Source organism: Hesperophylax consimilis, chromosome 26, assembly GCF_061612785.1.
Source record: "Hesperophylax consimilis isolate HC1 chromosome 26, BYU_Hcon_1.0, whole genome shotgun sequence".
NCBI lineage: Eukaryota > Metazoa > Arthropoda > Insecta > Trichoptera > Limnephilidae > Hesperophylax > Hesperophylax consimilis.
The window spans coordinates 2741008-2760287 of NC_142861.1; the positions used below are offsets into that span (position 1 = coordinate 2741008).

Sequence of the window (19280 nt, forward strand, 5' to 3'; positions counted from 1 at the left end):
GCGCCGAGTTGAGTATGCAGGCGGAGGAGGTACTTACTCGACCGAGTCATTAAGCCTTGCTTCTATCCTCTGCCTCGCCCACCACCAGGCCTAGTACTGATTGTACTGATCACATCAGCCGAGCGCTCGGCCGAATGCAATGTCTCGGCAGACGTAATTCAGGCACAAGCTCAATAAATAAACACATTTTCATAAGTAGCATCTTTATTGATAGTATAATAGGCGGGATGATTGCGTCAAACGCTCCCTCGATACATTAATACCGTAATAATAACTAGAGAGTAATAGGTTTACACATTTAATGAGTATGTTAGGTTACACACAAATAATGTTGAAACGGGAATACAACAAACATTTATTAGCCAGTACAGATTACACTTCACTACATATTGAAAGGATGTACAACATGTTTTACTCAAATTAACTACATAAGATTATGTAGTTATGGATTTATTCATGAAATTTACTTTATTTTTCAACTTAGGCTAATGGTTCATGTAGGTTTTGAAAATGGATAATTTTTAAGAAGCTAATTAAAAAGGGGATTTAATAAATTTTTTATGACGATAAGAGCCAAGAAAAATACATCACTAACTAATCGAGTTTCTACAATTAATTGCATTTAAACTGCGCTTTTTTTAAAAATGTGATTGATTAAATTCAAATTTATAATATATGATGAGATTTTAATTTAATTGAATGATGAAAAATGACGATATAAACTATAAAAAAATACTTATTGATGGTGAGAGTTAAAAATATTAAAAGACCAATGATGCCAAAAGTATAAAAGATTATTTATTTTTGAACTTTCAGCAATCTTTTCTAATCACTCGGGACTATGCTCTCTGTATATATAGAATCAAATTCTATAAACATTTTGGATTATGAAGATTTTATTAAAATGTGAAATAAAGAAAAAGTTTGAATGAAATGCTATATCCAAATTATGAAAACATGACTAGTGTATTAAATATATCGGAGCGTGAATTCTGGTTCCATTTTCACTCCAAATCATGTCTAAGAATAAATAACAAAATTTTCCTTAAAAATATTCAATTAAGTAACTTAAACGTAACATTCACATAGTGTTTATTGCCAGGGTATATTGATATTTATATGATGCTTCTTCTATTCTTTAGAAACGCAATAGTAATTCATAATGAATATAATTAAAAATGAAAATAAAACAATTGCCAAAATGAAGTCATTGAAATAATAACATTGGCGAGAAATACATAAAGCTGTTTAAAATATAAAACAACCCATTAAAACTAAGTTTTTTTTACTGTAATATATCTATTTTAAAATGTCTGTTTGTTCGGATTTGAAACTTCCTACGAAACTCGAAACTTTACCAACCTCATCAAATGCCGATCGGGTAGGACTAACGGTCATTTTGTAATATTATTTGCTATAATGTCGTCCGATTTCAGAGAAATGCGCATATCACCGTGATTGCCACCAAAAGTTGGCAGAATGCATAGTCATCGACAACGAGTCTATTTGCCAAGTTTTAGCTCAAACGGATGTCGGCAAGTGGGTTAAGTTCTGCTTCCAAGATTTGCATTCATTCATTACCGAAAACAAAAGTGAAATTTAAATAGATGTATTTAAAAATGTCTTGAAGTCATTACTTATTTTAAAATGTTACAATTTGTCAAAACCGGATGATATTGTGGCCTCAATATATGGTGCAAAATTTTTTTTTTTATGGTTGTGTAATATTATTATTATTTGTCAATGCAATATAACATAATATGCAAAACAACAATGCAAACAATTAAACTCAAAAACCTTGTTCTATCCGCACAACTCATTTTCAATCACATGCTTTTAGGATAGAGTCACACCTCATCTAAAACACTCGACTCAACGAGTCTATAGTCTATGGACTGCGTAATATCCGCCGAGTAACACGGCATAGCATTATATAATATGAAAAGACAAACATAGATGGATGGAATCTGGCAACAACTACTGGCGATGGTGTATTGTACATAAAGTGTGACACTAGCCCTATAATCTAAAAATGATATCATGAAAACGCGTGTTAGACACGCCATGTTTTTGAAACATCCTAAAAATTAATAATAATTTTTTCTTGTGCACTTTTCCCGTAAAGTTCAAATACGATTAAATGGGACGATACTTTACAAATAAGTTAAACTCTTCTGCCAAAATGATTAATAGTGAACCAAATTTCTATACCACTTCATAAATAAACAAAATTAATCAATATTGTAATACAGTATTGATAAAAATGAACCACCAACAGTTTTAATCTCTCTTTGGCGTCTCAAACAGTTGAACCAATCAGTCAATGATTAATACATACACAAATGCTGCCTGTGTCTTTGAAAATAAACCCAACGAATCAGTCTGGAAAGTTTGATTTTAAACATACTATTTTCTTATTAGTACTTTAGTTCTGATGTCAAGCATTTGCGTGTAAGAACTCAAAACATCGGCATAATAAAGAGGAGGGTTCATCTGGTATAGTCAAAATCACGGATTGCCACCACATTGAAATGATGTCAGGTGCTCATCTGCAATCTGAGAAATTCATAAACTCTATCTAGTGATGACAACACCGGCCCTCTTGCCTCATTGTGTGCTCTGAATTGATTATAACTTGTGACAATACCATTTTGGCACTTGGAGCAACCTTTTTCTCGGTAACCGACCGGTTCTTCCTTTCGTACGCTTCCAACGGAATAAAAAACAATAACACGGGGAAAGTGAACCAAGAAGAAGAGCAAAAGGATTAGGTGAAGAGTGCATTCCAATAAATAATAGTGATGAAGAGAAAGGTGTTGGAAGTTCTCTGTGAGAGGAGATGCTGATACTTGGTCAGCGTGGCTCATACATCTTTTTCTCCGGAACTCTTTATGGTAGAAGAAGGGGTCCATTTGGGAGTGGGCGGTGGGCGGTGGAGAGGGGTAGGGGCTGGGGAAGAGGGGGGCCCGGCTGGGCCTAGTGTCGAGAGCAGAGCTCCCTAGTTATTTCTTCTTCTGCACCTTCTCCGCTGCCTTTGTTACCTTCCCGGCTGTCAGGTCCTTAAATATCACACTCTGGAATACACAAATATTTTAGTATTAATTAAGGAAATACTAGATACTGCTGAGATACTATTACAATTTTATAAGATACATGTGGAAAGATTAAAAATATAAATGCCAATAAATCAAGTGTCCACATTGTCAAAGATATATTGATGTACGGATAAAAACTATGTAAATAAGGTCTTTAACAGGTTAATTAAAGTTATGCTTTTGTATACTTTTGGTAATTCACTCGCTGTCCTAGAAAATGTAAGGTGCGTCCCCTAGTAAGGGCCAGTTGTTTCACAGAAGTTCAAATGTAATACCGTCATGAATTGGCCATTCAGTGCCATTTTGGTTTTTTCAACATTTAAAAGGTTCCCGTTAAATGCCTTGTGCGTTTTGTGATTGAAAACGATTGTGCGTTACAGCTTTCTCTAAAATTGTAATAAGCTAAAACGCTTAACCACATGATAGTCATCCTCATCTGCTGATCATAATTTGTTTAAAAGGTGAAAAAGCCTTGAAATCGGCATTCAACGAGGACCTTACAACTCTCAAAAAAAGAAAATGGCGCTTAATGGAAACAAATCCTAACTGTTGGTTGGTTACCTTGATGACTCCGACGGCGACAGTCTGCCGCATGTCCCTGACAGCGAATCGGCCCAGCGGAGGGAACTCCTGGAAGGACTCCACGCACAGTGGCTTGGTGGGCACCAGGTTCACAATGGCCGCGTCACCAGACTTTATCGCCTTGGGATTCTCCTCTGTCGTTTTACCTAGACAATTAATTTTTAAATTACTATTTACTAATATTACCCTCTTCTGCAGTTCGTCATGAACTTCAATTATCAGTATTATATTATTACTGGCTGTTTGGTATGTACAAATTCTTATAAGAAGACGGGTGGAATAATACAACAAAGTTGTATTAACCCCTCAGCAACGTAAGCAGATATATGCGTTAAAAATACGACAGCAGTCAAGTACAATAAGCGTGTTTACACGTCAACGCGTGTCTCTCCATAGAAATCGTTCTTACTCCGTTATTATTTTAGTTACATCCCTCAAACAAAAACTAAAAGGTCGATTATAGATCAAGCTACACATCACTACCAAGTTGTCTATGGAAATACAAAACAGGAATCTGCTGACAGTCGCATAATTGACACAAAATTTTTATCCGCGCAAAATGTCTGCCGGTAGCGCCGCGCGCTTCACATATTAAATTTTTATAAAATATTTTTATATGAAATGATAAAAAAATGAGGTGATAAAAGTGTTTATTACACATATATACAATAGAATAAATATTTTTGTTTACATAATCTGTGATTTTAGTACCATTTTCACCTAAAAACATGACGTGAGTCATTTTTAACCTATTTTTCATGTTTCCATTCTAAATTTAAATATTTACAAATGTTAATATTTATTTATGATACAACAATTTGAAAGCCTATTTTGTAACCTTTCTAAAACAGTTTTTACTATTCGGCTCCGTTCAGTAATGTTTCATTTATAGAGCTTTGATTGTGAGGCGGTAATAAGACAACGTTTTCGTGAAATTGACATTTCGGTTAAGACATCTTAGCTTCAAGTTCGCGAAATGTCGGAGGGGTTAAATCAAGTGTTAGGAAACTACAGTTACTTGAATGAATGTGAAGTCAAAAAATCAACCCGTAATAAACAAAGTTTTTTTACTATAATACATTTATTTAAAAATTAAAAACAAAAACCTTGTTTGACTGAGGATTGAACCTTTCTACCCAAGAACTGTAGACGACAACTCTATCAACCTCGCCAATGCCGATTGGTTACGACCGACATTTATTTAGTTTATCAACTGCCATAATGTCATACGATTTCAAAGTAATGCATAAATATCCGCATGTGATTGATACCAAAAGTTGATAGAATGCATTGTCATAGACAACGAGTCTTTCTGGCGAGTTTCAGCTCGATCAGATTTTGGCAAATGGTTAATTTTCGCTTCCAAAATTTGCATTCATTCATTACGGAAAACAAAAGTGAAATTCAAATAATTGTACGAGTATTAAAGGTGGACTTTGATATTATATTAACACAATTCGGTCGGGAAAGGTAATGCTACCCGTTCGGTCGATTGATGTTTAACAGGGGAAGGGTTGTTCTACCTTTTGCGTTGGCCTCATTTCAATGACAGAAAAGACAGAATTATTCAATGTTTTTAAGTGTATATTATATACCAATACCTTTGTAAAGGTCCCAACTATATGTACATAATTATCGAATCGTAATGCAAGTCTTTTTTTTATATTTATCTTCGTGCCTTTCGTGTACATCGGTATTTCAACAAAAGGATGGTATATTACTTGTTATTGTAATAATTCAATTCCTGGAATGAGGGTTTTTATGACAGTGAAACCCGTTCGAATTTAAATCTCTGCTTTTTACCTACTCAACTGTCGTGTGCAAGCGAGCGAGAGATGTCGGGCGTATTTAAAGAAAGCAGATATGGGCAAATACCGATAGGCGGACCGTAATAAACATATTACAAGGTGAATTGAGTTGCATTTCAAATAATATTCGATTTTCTTTTGGTACTTTTATAACTTGGGTATGCTGAGTTACTATGTAGAAATTTTTATTAAAATATTTTCGAAGATATAGCGATTTAAAAAAAATTAAAGAAATTCGCACAGGACCTTTATTTTCATTCGGAGACAGCATAACGCCCGCGCAAAAAATACTCGACCGAAATGTGTTAATTACTAAACAACAAAAAAAGTAAAAAGTTTTAAGTAATTGTAGGAGTCACTTGCAAATTAGAAGTCTCACTGAAATCGATTTTGAAAACCAAACTAAGATGCTATTAGTATCATTTTATAAAAAATTGCCAAAAACAATTACCCACAAAAATGTTGCATTATAATATTTATAAGATAATTTTTATCCTTCAATAAAACATAATACCGGTTTATGATTCTTATGTCTCAGCCAAATTACTTCTGTTGGGAGTAAATGCCAGTTAGAAAGTTAGCCACTGAGAACTCCCCTGTAACCTCTCCGTTTGTTACATACGTCTTTTATGAGAAAGAGGGAGAGGTTAATTTGGAGCTACCAGCCAAATCCGAATCAAACAATAAAACATGCAAAAAAATAATGACGTCGCCAATACTACAAAATGAATGGTGCGCGCTGCACGGTAAGGGAAACTCAGAAAGGAAGAAAGAAAATCTCGTTTAAAGTGAGAATGAGAGTTTACCTGTACGGCGATCGCACTTTTCTTTAATCTCAGCAAATTTGCAAGCAATGTGGGCCGTGTGGCAATCCAGTACAGGGGTGTAGCCATTAGAGATCTGGCCGGGATGGTTTAGCACAATTACCTGAAACCAAACCAGCCCCAAACAAATATTTCAATATCTGGGATCAATTATTATGATTGTGATTGCACAAGATCTTATCTGAATTGACCAAGTGAAGTCCATCCTCCAATACGAGGCACCTCGACTGGTAGCAGGTTGTAGAAGCAGCTGTTTGGGGTTGAAGGGGTTACTTGCTCGCTTACCTGTGCTATGAAGTCTTGCGCTCCTCGCGGTGGGTTATTTTTGGAATCACCAGCGACAAAGCCTCTTCGCAACTCTTTCACTGAGACGTTCTGAAATCAATAAACATCACCTTTATATATATATTAAGTGTCCCGGTGTAGCCTTATAGGTTTATTTTTAAACAAATCTACAGTTTTCTTCAGAGATGGATGAAATTTTGCACACTAGACGTTCAAAACAGGAGGAAGGTCACTTTCTACACAAGATGCGTTTAATCTTTGGAATATCAGACCATTTTTGAGGGAAATCAAAAATTAACTGTAAAGTGTTTCATGTGTGAACAATTCTGTTAAAAATTATACACTTTCTCATTAAATCGCATATCAAAAAATTCCAGCTAGGGCAAAATTCTAATGCCAGCAGCGCTTGAATGGTTTGTCGGCGGGAAAAATTTCTTGTATAGAGCACGAACAAGAAAATAGTGATTTTAAAAAAAAGTTCTTAAGGTGTTACAAATGGCTGGTCGGCTCAGATACTAACTGAAGCCGCAGATTTTAAAGGCACAGCCGTCCTTTCCTAAGTCTAGCCTTTTTAGAGAATTACAAAAAGGTGTAATTAAAAGTTGAAAATGCTCGCTCACCTTAACATTGAAGCCGACATTATCTCCAGGAACGGCCTCCTGCAGGGCTTCATGATGCATCTCCACCGACTTGACTTCAGTGGTCAGCGCGGCCGGGGCAAACACCACCAGCATTCCTGCATAAATCCATCACAGGTTATCATCACTTTATTGACTTCTAGTGTAGAATAATTAGCACACAAAACACACGCAGAAGGCAACAAAACGGCGTAAAAGGTCGAACTACCCTTCCCATAGGAAGTAGAAGTTAAGAAATCTATCAATTGTTTTTATTGGCAATATTTCATTGGCACTATTGTTAATTTTATGTCTTTATTAAGACTACCTTTAACCGTTTGAGTGCCAAAAAAATTCATACAGTTGCTTGTAAAATGCCACCAAAAAAACATTATTTTTTATGAAACTATATATTTTTTTAAAACCCCATAAATTCTTTGTTTTTCAAGGATTTCGATGATTTTTTCGGTGTTTTATTAAAGAATATTGGTTTAGAATCACGCGGAGGAGGATCCCGAAGTCCAGGCGTTTCAAAAAAATGAGAATTTTACGTACAGACGTACGCGCGAATCAGAACACGACTGACGCAATCGACGGAAATCGACGATCGGCAATCTTCGTTAAAACACGAATCGACGAAAATCGACGATTGGCACCCAAACGGTTAATCAAGGGGAAAGTATGTAGTATTTCATGCCATACAGCACTAATCCGCACACCTCTATACAAAACAAATGTAGCAGAAAATTCATCCTCTTCATACCTTATAATAATATGTATCTAAACTCAACATTGATATTTTTTGGATTCACTGCCTACATTTAAAAAGGAGCATCAACTTCAATGATATAAACTGTTTAAAGCATACTATTCCTTCACAGATCACCACTTCTCACACATAAAAACACACTCACGCATACACACACTAGTCAATTGTTTAACAGTATTTGAACAATGTATCAAATTTCAAAGATATTTTTCAAGTTCTGTGAAAGTTCAGTTCTATTTTTATATCATTAAGGTCAGTTGGTTCACAAAACTGAAATCGTGACAGAACTTGAATATAACTTCCACAGAACTTGAAAATTAACTGTGAAAAACCTGTCCTAAATGTGCCTACCACAAATAAGACATTACAATGAAACATATCAAAGGTACCCATTATGAAATATTTAATATCTGTAAATTGTGTAACTGTAAAACTGTGATCTGTAATTGTAAACCTGTAACCAGTGTACTGTTTTGCTTCTGTAATATAAATAAATAATGTCGGAGTTACCAGGCTTCAGGATCCCCGTCTCCACTCGGCCAACCGGCACTGTCCCGATGCCACCAATCTTATAGACGTCTTGCAGCGGCAGGCGCAGGGGCTTGTCCGTGGGGCGCGAGGGGGGGAGGATGGCATCCAGGGCCTGTAAATAATACATTTCAGTATTTTATTGTTTGTTACAGCGGCATTAAGGTGTGAATAATGTTGACCAATCGTTATTGAATGCTAATAAAACTTACCTCAATGAGGCACTTGCCCTCCACCTTGCCCTCCTTGCGCTCGACCAACCACCCCTTGAACCAGGGCATCTTCTCTGAGGGCTCCAGCATGTTGTCTCCGTGCCAGCCGGAGATGGGTACAAAGGCCACGGCAGCGGGGTTGTAACCTGACAACGACAACAAAAGAGTGGCTTTTATGAATTACTAGCTGACTTGTACCCAGCGTTGTTTGAGGTATGGAGAAAAGTTTAGAGCTTGTGAATTCAATTGTCCTAGAATGCATGAATCAGAATCAGAATTCCTCATTTATGTATGTTGATATTCTGCCTAGGCAACCAGAGGTACACTCACCAATCTTCTTGATATAGGAGGACACCTCCTTCTTGATCTCCTCGTAGCGCGCCTCGTGGTAGGGCGGCTCAGTGCTGTCCATCTTGTTGACGCCCACCACCAGCTGCTTGACACCCAGCGTGAAGGCCAGCAGTGCGTGTTCGCGTGTCTGCCCGTTCTTGCTGATGCCCGCCTCAAACTCGCCCGTGCCCGCCGCCACGATCAGCACCGCGCAATCAGCCTAGAATTAGGAGATATTCAACTCTAAGCATGAACATATCCTCACAACCATGTCCAACAATCACTCCAACTTGTCCGCTTCCTTATCCCACTCGTGTGGAAACAGGGTTAAATGGTACCGAAGTATCCCCTGTCATTTACGGGTCATTAATGCAGGTCATTGAGTGTTGATATTGGTAAAATTGAAGATTCAAATGATTTTAGCTTTTCGTGGCCAAAAGTATTATGTATTGTGATTAATTTTTGAGTTACATTGATGCGCTTCTTCCTTTACCAACATTTTGGACAGCATTACAGCGTCCATCATGAGCGGACGTGCACTTAATGGACTCCGTGGTCGAGGGGTAAGGCTCTCAACTAGCAAGCTGGAGGTCGTGGGTTCAAATCCCGGCGTGCACAAGTAAATTTTATTTGATTAATTTGTATTAATTCACAATTTATTCATTTAAAATTACATAAACATAGTATATTTGCGGCACGTTCCAAGTTGAAAGATCGAAAGAACTCTCAGTATCGCCCTGGTATAAAACCACCATTCATAATTGAAATCTCCTTCCTCTCTCTACTACCTTCAGCCTCACAATATACCCCGATTGGGGATAGTGTCACTGGCTCCAGATGGTTGGGAGCAGTTGGGACTCTTGTGCGGTATTCATATACATGAGTATATAGATACATGGTGTTGTGTTTGAATTAGTGATGAGTCAATGTTGAGTTGGATTGGCCATGTATGCCGAATCGAGGAGGACAGAGCCGTAAAAACTGCATACATAACCAATCCATCCAGAAGCTATGTAACGGCAGAGTCAAAGTAAGTATTTTTGTAAGAATGATTATTGTGTTTTATATTTACCTGTGATGTTCCTGTGATCATGTTCTTGATGAAATCTCTGTGACCGGGGGCATCAATGATGGTGACATAGTACTTGGCTGTCTCAAACTTCCAGAGGGCAATGTCGATGGTGATACCTCGTTCACGCTCGGCCTTCAACTTGTCCAATACCTGAACAGTATTATCATTATTATGACCATTGCAAAAGCTTTTAACAAATCATTTTGAGGTTTAGGTTGCTCAAAGAGAGGAATTCTTATATTCCCACTAACAAAAAGTGAAAGTGGGTAGTGTAGAGTTCTACTACAACATTAAGAGGAGTGATATCTGTTGACATTTTAGCAATTGAATTTAGTATCATGATCCGGTCAACTATCAATTTCATACATAAATATACAGGGTGTATCGGCACTAACCCGACAAACTTTAACCAGCTATTCCTTAGCACATTTGGAGTAAAAAATGTTATGGGCACTTTGCTGTCCGGTAGCATTTTTTTTTCAATTAAAAACAAAAAAATCTAAAATTTCCGCACTACATCACTGTCATTGGCATTGCGTTTCGTGTTAAACAGCTGTTATAAGCAAGTGTGTCAAAAAGCGTCTTCGCTCTTTCGCACACACTAAATAATAATAGTTAAAAATGAAACGAATGGTGCCGTGCTATTTCGTTGTGACTGTAAACGTGCGCCAATATAGGTACACACGTGCATTATTCAACGGAATTCGAATAAAATATTTGCCAGATGGGTTTTCAAACTTTATCAAAGGATAAAACAGTGGTGACATGTGGTGAAAATATGAATAATAATTTTTTTATTAAAAAAAAACGTTACCGGACAGCAAAGTGCACATAAGATTTTTTACTCCAAATATGCTAAGGAATAGCTGGTTAAAGTTTGTCGGGTACGTGCCGATACACCCTGTATATTGCGGGTTCTCTTACAGCTCAATGCTCTATAGTTTGTGTTCAAAGTAGCAAACAACTAAATAATTGTGTGAAAGTGACATCATTACCAATATATGTATTCTCACCTTTGCAGCCACAATAAAAACCCTCGACTCTTTGCGGTCCGTTTGATAGACTCTCTTATCTTAACAAACGAATTACAATCTTTAGAACACAGGCGTCAGATGGGAATTTCGTCATTGTTCTACCGGTATTTAAATGGAGGATGCTCGGAGGAACTGGTATCATTGATTCCAGCACCGGCGCACAATTGGGAAACATGCCAAACGTGCGCCCAGCATATGTATGAGAATGGGTCATTCTAGAACTCGTCCTTTGTGTTTCCTCCATCTTACAACAAGGGTTTCCTCAAGGCCCACGTTCACTTCTTCTTCTCCTCATAAAAAACATCCACACAGCATCCCTAAAGAACATCGGCCCTGGCGGAAATTATTTTCTTCAAGGCGTCCTGTTAGAGGTAATGTAAAATAAAAAAAGGATAAAAGGCTACCCTCATCGAGGAAGGGTAACTGCCATCCTCTATGAAGGGAGCTCACTATGACTGACATTCCACACAGTTATGATATTGTGTAGATTGCTCTGATGACAGCCAATCTCCGGTAGACGGAGATTGCGTGGTCGAGGGGTAAGACTCTCGAATAGCAATCCTAAGGTTGCGGGTTCAAATCGCGTTGTAAATTTTATTTGATGAATTTGTGTTATTCCACGATTTATTAATTACAAATAATATATAGTATACTTGTGGCACATTCTGGAGTGGAATTCTGAGTATCGCCCTGGTGTAAGACAGATATTTAGAATTGAAATGTTGCTTGAAATGAATTAAGCCGTGTTTAGTTGCCAGATTTGAATAGCCAGGTATCCCTATCCTCCTCTTATCCATCTCCCTCCCCTCCCTAATATATTCAGCCTCACAACATATCCCAATATGGGATGCTATAGTCTCACTTGCTCTAGATGGTTGGGAGCAGTCGAGACTCTTGTGCGGTATTCACATAAAAATAAATATAAAAAAGAGTTTGTCGTAAGGTTAGGTTAGGTTAGGTTAAGGTTAGGTACTCACCCAGGCGTACTTGAAGGAGCCCTTGCCCATCTCCTGCGCTTCCTTCTCGAACTTCTCAATGGTCCTCTTGTCGATGCCGCCGCACTTGTAGATGAGGTGTCCCGTGGTAGTGGACTTGCCAGAGTCCACGTGACCGATCACCACAATGTTAATATGAATCTTTTCCTTGCCCATGTCGGATGATGGATTCTTTTCTTACTGGCGATTAAATGTCTATTTGGTTTCTGCTCGTAGCTGAAACGTAAGAAAAAACTATTTTTTAGAGCTCTCTATTATCATAACCTATGAATTTCCCCCACCCCCCCCCCCCACTACATTGAATAATTCACAGTTCAAAAAAATCTTCATTATACTGACCTGTATTTTGATGTAAATCAAACTTTGATGCAAGCCACTTTCAAGGCTTAAATAAAAAGGTTATTTCTATTCCCATCAGCATAATGCTTCATTTACTTCTACCTTTTTACCTTTAGTTTCCCGTTATTCAATATTATAAACTAGTTATACCCCGCTCGCGTTGCCGTGACTCATTCTGTCTGTGCAGATAGAGAATTTTAGAAAATTTTACTTCCAACAGGTGGCGCTGTTTTAAAAAAAAAGGCGTGTTTGTCCAACAGATAGCGATGTTTTTTTTTAAAAAGCATGTTTTTACCTGTTACAGGTACACAGGTACAATACCCATATTATAAAGATGAATTAATAATCGAATGCAAGTTGTGTCAAAATTTCAAAGCAATCGATGAAAAACTTTTGGAGATTTAAAATTTTGAACAAACGAACATTAACATTTTTATTTATATAGATAGAAATACTACCTAAATATGACGCGAACTTCCGAGTCCAGTCAATTTAAGGGTACCTACTCGATATACTAGGTATAAGGACCTATTTCAATGTCACCAATTCACAAACAAATTATGAAATAACTCGCCAATTCCTCGCCTGCATAGAGTGCATAGTATAGCAAATAAATATACCAATTATATTGACATCTTATGTAACAAACTCGATGTTTAAAAATTATACTTAAACCCTTTTTTTACATCAAGATCAAGATATAATATATCTGATAAATTCAGTTAAAAATAACAAATAAATAAAAAATGTATTATGAAAGAAATATTTTTTTACAACCATTGTTTAATCCTTATTTAAAAAAATGTATGCATATCAATAATATACCAAATGTCCCATGGGAATATAAAAAGAATAAATAATTGATTACTACAGGGTTTTCCAATAAGAGGTGTTATTTTGAATAGCCCGCTACTTCGGTAGATGTTACTTTTGAAGCTGTCATTTTTTGACATTTGATAAGTAGAACTACGTCATTAATAAAAATGGAACGATACACGCTTCAACAACGCATTGAAATTATTAAAATTCACTTGAGTGAATCAAATGCAAATCATCTTGAGTGATGAGGCTCATTTCCACCTCGGTGGCTTCGTCAACAAGCAAAATTGTCGCATCTGGGGCTCGGAAAACCCAAGAGTTATTGTTGAAAAGCCTCTCTATCCTCAAAGTGTGACTGTTTGGTGCGGTTTATGGTCCGGCGGAGTCATTGGACCTTACTTTTTCGAAAAAAATGAGGCTGGAGCAACAGTTACGGTGAATGGATTGCGCTATCGAAAGATAATTAATGTTTTTTTTATGGCCGGAATTGGTTGGTATTGATCTGGACAGCGTTTACTTTCAACAAGACGGCGCTACGTGCCACACAAGCAACGAAACCGTTGATCTTTTACGATTGAATATCAAAATGACACCTCTTATTGGAAAACCCTGTATTAATAATAATTGATTACTATTTTTATTTATACATTGACACCTGCAAAAAGTAACATTATTTTATTTTTCTTAAAGAATCTGGGATGGTTTGAAAAATTGGAAAATTAGTCCATAGATGGTCCACTGTATTGCAACAATGCAATGGAATAATGTATGACGTAAAGTAGAATTACATAAATAAATATGTCTACGTTCGAGAATACGAAAAAACTGTTAGATTCTTACAAGAATTGTGGAAACGAATGCTCGCGAATCTAATATTATGATTTCAACGAATTAGTTTGCAAATGTTCAACAATTTTCTATAGAATCATTTTCGGTTTGCCACGTAATTTCCGCCATGAGCTATGAATCTTTGAATTATCTAGCCAGGAACCGTAGTCGGCCACGCCACCAACCTCGCCAAATGCCGAACGGGTAGGACCGAAATTTACATCGTATAATAACTGCTGTATGTCATTCGATTTCAGAGCAAAAGTTGATAGAATGCATTGTCATCGACATCGAGTCTATCTGCCGAGTTTCAGCTCGAACGGATATAAGGGATTGGGTTAATTTCCGCTGCCAAGATTTACATTAATTCATTCATTACCGAAAACAAAAGTGAAATAGATGTATGAATGTAGACAAGACGCCATATTTGTCAATTTACTATTCGATAAGAAAGAAAGATATTAAAAACCGAAGTGGGGCAGTGGTATTTCATTAAATCGCAATAATGCACATGGGGTCCGATAACTATTGGTGCAAGCGGGAAACCGGTTAATGTAGATGTAAAAAAAGTTTTTTTTTCAATCTGACAATTAATTTTTCAATCTGACAATTATTTTTTTCAATTTGACAATTAATTTTTTCAATCTGATAATTAATTTTTTCAATCTGATAATTATTTTTTTCAATTTGACAATTAATTTTTTCAATCTGACAATTAATTTTTTCAATCTGATAATTATTTTTTTCAATTTGACAATTAATTTTTTCAATCTGACAATTAATTTTTCAATCTGACAATTAGTTTTTCAATCCGAGTTTTTTTTCCTTTTTTCGGCAATTAAATAAAGGGATGATTTTTATCAAATTTGACTTTCAAACATTTTTTGAAAAATCAAACTTCGAACTCGATTTACTCAACCAAACTTCAAATCAAAAAAGTTATACCATTAAATTGACTCCAAATGTGATGTAGATTCACCAGTTTCCCTCTAGTATCGCCACTTTCCAAACACCAAGATATGTATAAATAGAGAGGACACGTTACAAAATATTGACGTGGGCGTGAATGTTGCTTGCATGCCCAAAGGGGAATCCTACGATATTTTTAAAACTTGATTCTAATCCGTATTATTCCGGTGTGGCAGACATAATTTAATATTATTTATGGCCATAATTCCGCCCCACCTCTCTGCCTAACCCCAGACAGACCGCGCAGACAGGTTGACTGGTAATATTCGTCGTAAATTCGGCATGAAAGAAGACTAATCAATACGGTAGTCAGGATTTCTTTATTGATGATACTTTTGGCTATGTGGGTTTTTAGCTTTTATGGAATAAATTGCAAATCACGCAATCCCAATTTAAGAACATTTGAACCATATTTGAACCTTTTAGCGAAAAGTACCTACCTATTGAATTTGTTAATAGTGTTGCCAGCGCACCGGTTTGATAATTTGATCAATATTAATTTTGCATGAACATGAAATACATTACAGACGTACAGCATTACTAAAAAAACGTGGTTTAAATATTACGCGGCGCGTAAGGTCAGAACAGTGAAAAATTTTACTTTTAGCATAACGTTTGTTTGGTTAAAATGGTCTTTGACAAGGCTCACGGCCGGCTTTATCACACCAACGTTTGAACTGGATGGACGAGATGTTTAGTTACTAAATGAAAATTCAACACATCTTTAAAAAGTGATTTAGAGTCATTAAAAGTGATGAAACAAAAACTAGGTTTAATAGTTACCTATGTAACCTATTTAACCTAGTTTTTGTTTCATCACTTTTCATGACTTTATATCACTTTTTTAGGTGTGTTGAACTGTCATTTTGATGACATACCCGGTCACCATTATAAAGATACATCGTTGCAGTTTCGTATTTAAGCTGATATTCCCTATCTAGTCATTTTAGTTATGGAATAACTGTAAACTTAAAATATTGACATTATAACGGTCACAAGCGTTGAAGACTCATCAAAAATACAAAAATGCATAATAAGATGTCTAATGGCGAGTATACATACCCACCTATACCTGTCAGCCGAAATAAAAATCATGGGAAACGAACAAAGGAAAAAAAATTACTACATCTAATTTTGAAATTTAAAAAAATAAAATTAATTGGTCTGACTGTGGATTGAACCTTCTCATCCAGGAACAGGAGTCGACAACCCTACCAACAATTACCAACCTCGCCAAATGTCGATCGGGTGGGACAGACATTTATCTCATATATTAACTGCTGTAATATCATCCGATGTCAGAGAAATATATGTGCGTATATGATTGCCACCAAAATTTGACGGAACGCATTGTCATCGACGACAAATTTGCTGAGTTTCAGCTCGATCGGATGTCGGGAAGTAGGTTAATCTACACTTCCAAGATTTGCATTCATTCATTACGGAAAACAAATTGAAATTTAAATAGAAGAATTTTAAAAACTACCGAATAAATTTTTGCAGAAAAATATAAGAAGTAATTAAATGGTTGGCCATATTAGCAAAACAAAACATCTATTAAATCATTTGGACATCATACTATGTTTTTGTTGGCAGATAAAAAAATATCAGAATCAATACGTGGTTAGGTTAGGTTAGGGGTTGACATTATTAGCTGATCAATCTTGTTCTACTTGCTGACCACAAGTGGCTACCCAACTGGCTATATTTGCCGACAGAAAATATTTTATAGCCGATTAAAACCGCAATATTATGCTAACCATATAAATGGTTGCATTTCAAAATTTCCTGCATTACCAATTTAGTTAGTATGGGATTTATGGATGAATTTTTCATTAGAGATTTAAATAATTCCGCCTACTATACGGGCATTTGAGGTATTTTGTGTCAAGAAAAATTTATTTAAAACATTTCAAAAATCAGACTAGAGTAATAGCACCCAATTGCAAGTGTTATGGATATAATGATGATATACTACTGACACGTAGAGAAAATGATACGAGTATGACCAAGGTGTTATTTTTGTATATCAATCTATCTTTAATTGCATTTTAAGCGCCAACCACGCGACGCTCACTGCTTAGAGCAAACATCCGATCATACAAAAGCGTTTTTAAAATTTATTTAATGTTGTAGGTAAGTACCCATAATATTGTTTAGGTGCCTACCAAACTCCAGTTTTTTTTAAACTTCTGGCAACGTTTTCATAAGCAGCTTTTTTCGAAATTCAAAAAATAGTTCGATGGATAAAAATATACATTTTCTTACCAGGTAAAAAAATGGACGAAAAAGCTGAGCTAATCGTACGTTTATTATTGTAAATACGTAATGACAATTATCTGGGAGATCTCGACGAATGTGAAAATAAATATTATGTGTATAATAATATTATCTTGTATATATTGTAAAAATCTTTAGTTGCGTCAAACTGAGAGAAATAAGTTGAAATGCTGCGACAGATGTGATTGCCGTGATGAAACAATGCCAAAAAAATAAACAAGTCGCAATGTGATGCATCTGAGAAATGTGCAACTCTACGCGAATCTAATTATAGTTGGGTACTTACTTCTTTTGCGTAGGCATTTGAATTGCTAGTTTATTTTTGCTAGACTACACGCCGGCAGCATCCATTTTAAGACGCAATATAAAATTGTGTATTTTATGTAAATTTTAAATGATAAAATGCAATGAATGACTATGAAAAATCGATTTACTAATAAGGGTTGCTCTGATTGTGGCCTTGAAATAGGAACAATAATGAATAAGAGCTGTAGAAAAGAAGCAATAAGTAGGTTTTTAACGTCGAATTAACTCGTCAAAATAAAGCGGGTGGGTATGAGTAATAAAATTGAATTTAATTGTGTTATGACGGAAGAAAATTAATAATTTGAAAACTGACAAATAATGGCGGCATGGCCTTAGATATGCAAGCCGCCAACATTATAATAAAAGAAAATGCTACATTTAAAATTGTGTATACATAATAATAAAGCTTTCCTTATAAAATAAACTATGTAGGTATTGGAACATCGCCGGTTAATTGCGTAATGCAATGTGTACCGGCGAATGTACTGACGAAATGCACTGGAATAAATTACCGCGTAATTAAACGCAAATATTTTTAAAACGCAAGCGAAATGTTGTAAATATACATTAATGGGTAATGAAATAGCGGTAAATCAGACAATATAAATTGAATAACACGGGATAATGTTAAAAGAGAGTGCTCACCCTCGGCAGCAGCTGAAGTCTTAAGTTTTTCCGGGCATGCGCGACAAGCTCATGTCCATCCGGGTGGTACTTCGATCAATACATACAAATAATTATAAAATTTTGCATATATACACTAATTTGTGCACGTCAATAATAACCAAATAATATAATGTTAAATTTGAAACAAAAAAATCGTTTATTTATCGGGATTTTCGGCGATGATAGACCTGTATTTGACAGCGAAAAACAACATCGGAAGTTGGGAAAAAGGGTTCGCTAGCTTCCGCTGGGGGTGGATTTTTTGTTGTTCTTTTAGCGATTCAAATTATTATTTTTAAACGTTATTATTTAAATAGTTCCTACCTGGGTAATTTGTCATACTTTTTACACCTACAGCGTTTTTTAAAATTATCGTATAATTTTAATTAATTTTTGTGTTCACTATATTTTATTCTTTCTAGCACCAAACTTTGGCAACTTTGTTCAAATTTGTTAACCGGAATCTACCCTATTTCTAATAGGAATTCTTATAGGATTATTTTTTTGTGATAATTAATGCTGATACCCTTTTGAAAAGAAAACATTGATGCATTTGCCGAAACGGCGACATACGGATGACTGTGGCTTGGTTCTGAACACAGAGCTTGCAGGTTCGAATTCCGCCCATGCCGGGAAAAGATAGGCCACATCCTCTCTCCAGAGTGGTGGATTCTTTTAGTATCGCCCTGATTTAGAAACGAAAGTTTGCTTGAAGTGACATTAGCTATGTTTGGTGAGCAGATCTGAAAAGCCATTAAATCATATAAAAAGTTATATACCTATAAAGTTATACGCGGTGTCCGGAAACTCGTTGTATAACTGGTGAATTTACATTACATTTGGAGAAATTTACATTAGTTTTCGAGTAAATCAAGTCCGAAGTTGGAATTTTTTTAGATAAAATTTGTAAAAAAAAATGCTA

At 35.9% G+C, this 19280-nt stretch overlaps 1 protein-coding gene across 1 annotated transcript; it reads right to left on the reverse strand.

Moving 5' to 3' along the window:
* Nucleotides 1–1749: 1749 nt before the first annotated feature.
* On the reverse strand, nt 1750–18475 carry eEF1alpha2 (eukaryotic translation elongation factor 1 alpha 2). Its single transcript, XM_089647508.1, has 11 exons — nt 18338–18475; nt 12134–12367; nt 10123–10272; nt 9051–9270; nt 8721–8866; nt 8491–8623; nt 7215–7330; nt 6595–6684; nt 6292–6412; nt 3657–3823; nt 1750–3074 (listed from the first exon to the last, which is right to left on the reverse strand). Exons 2-11 carry the CDS (start codon nt 12305–12307, stop codon nt 3003–3005), a joined length of 1389 nt encoding a protein of 462 aa, XP_089503634.1. The 5' UTR covers nt 12308–12367; nt 18338–18475; the 3' UTR covers nt 1750–3002.
* Between the last annotated feature and the right edge of the window lie 805 nt (nt 18476–19280).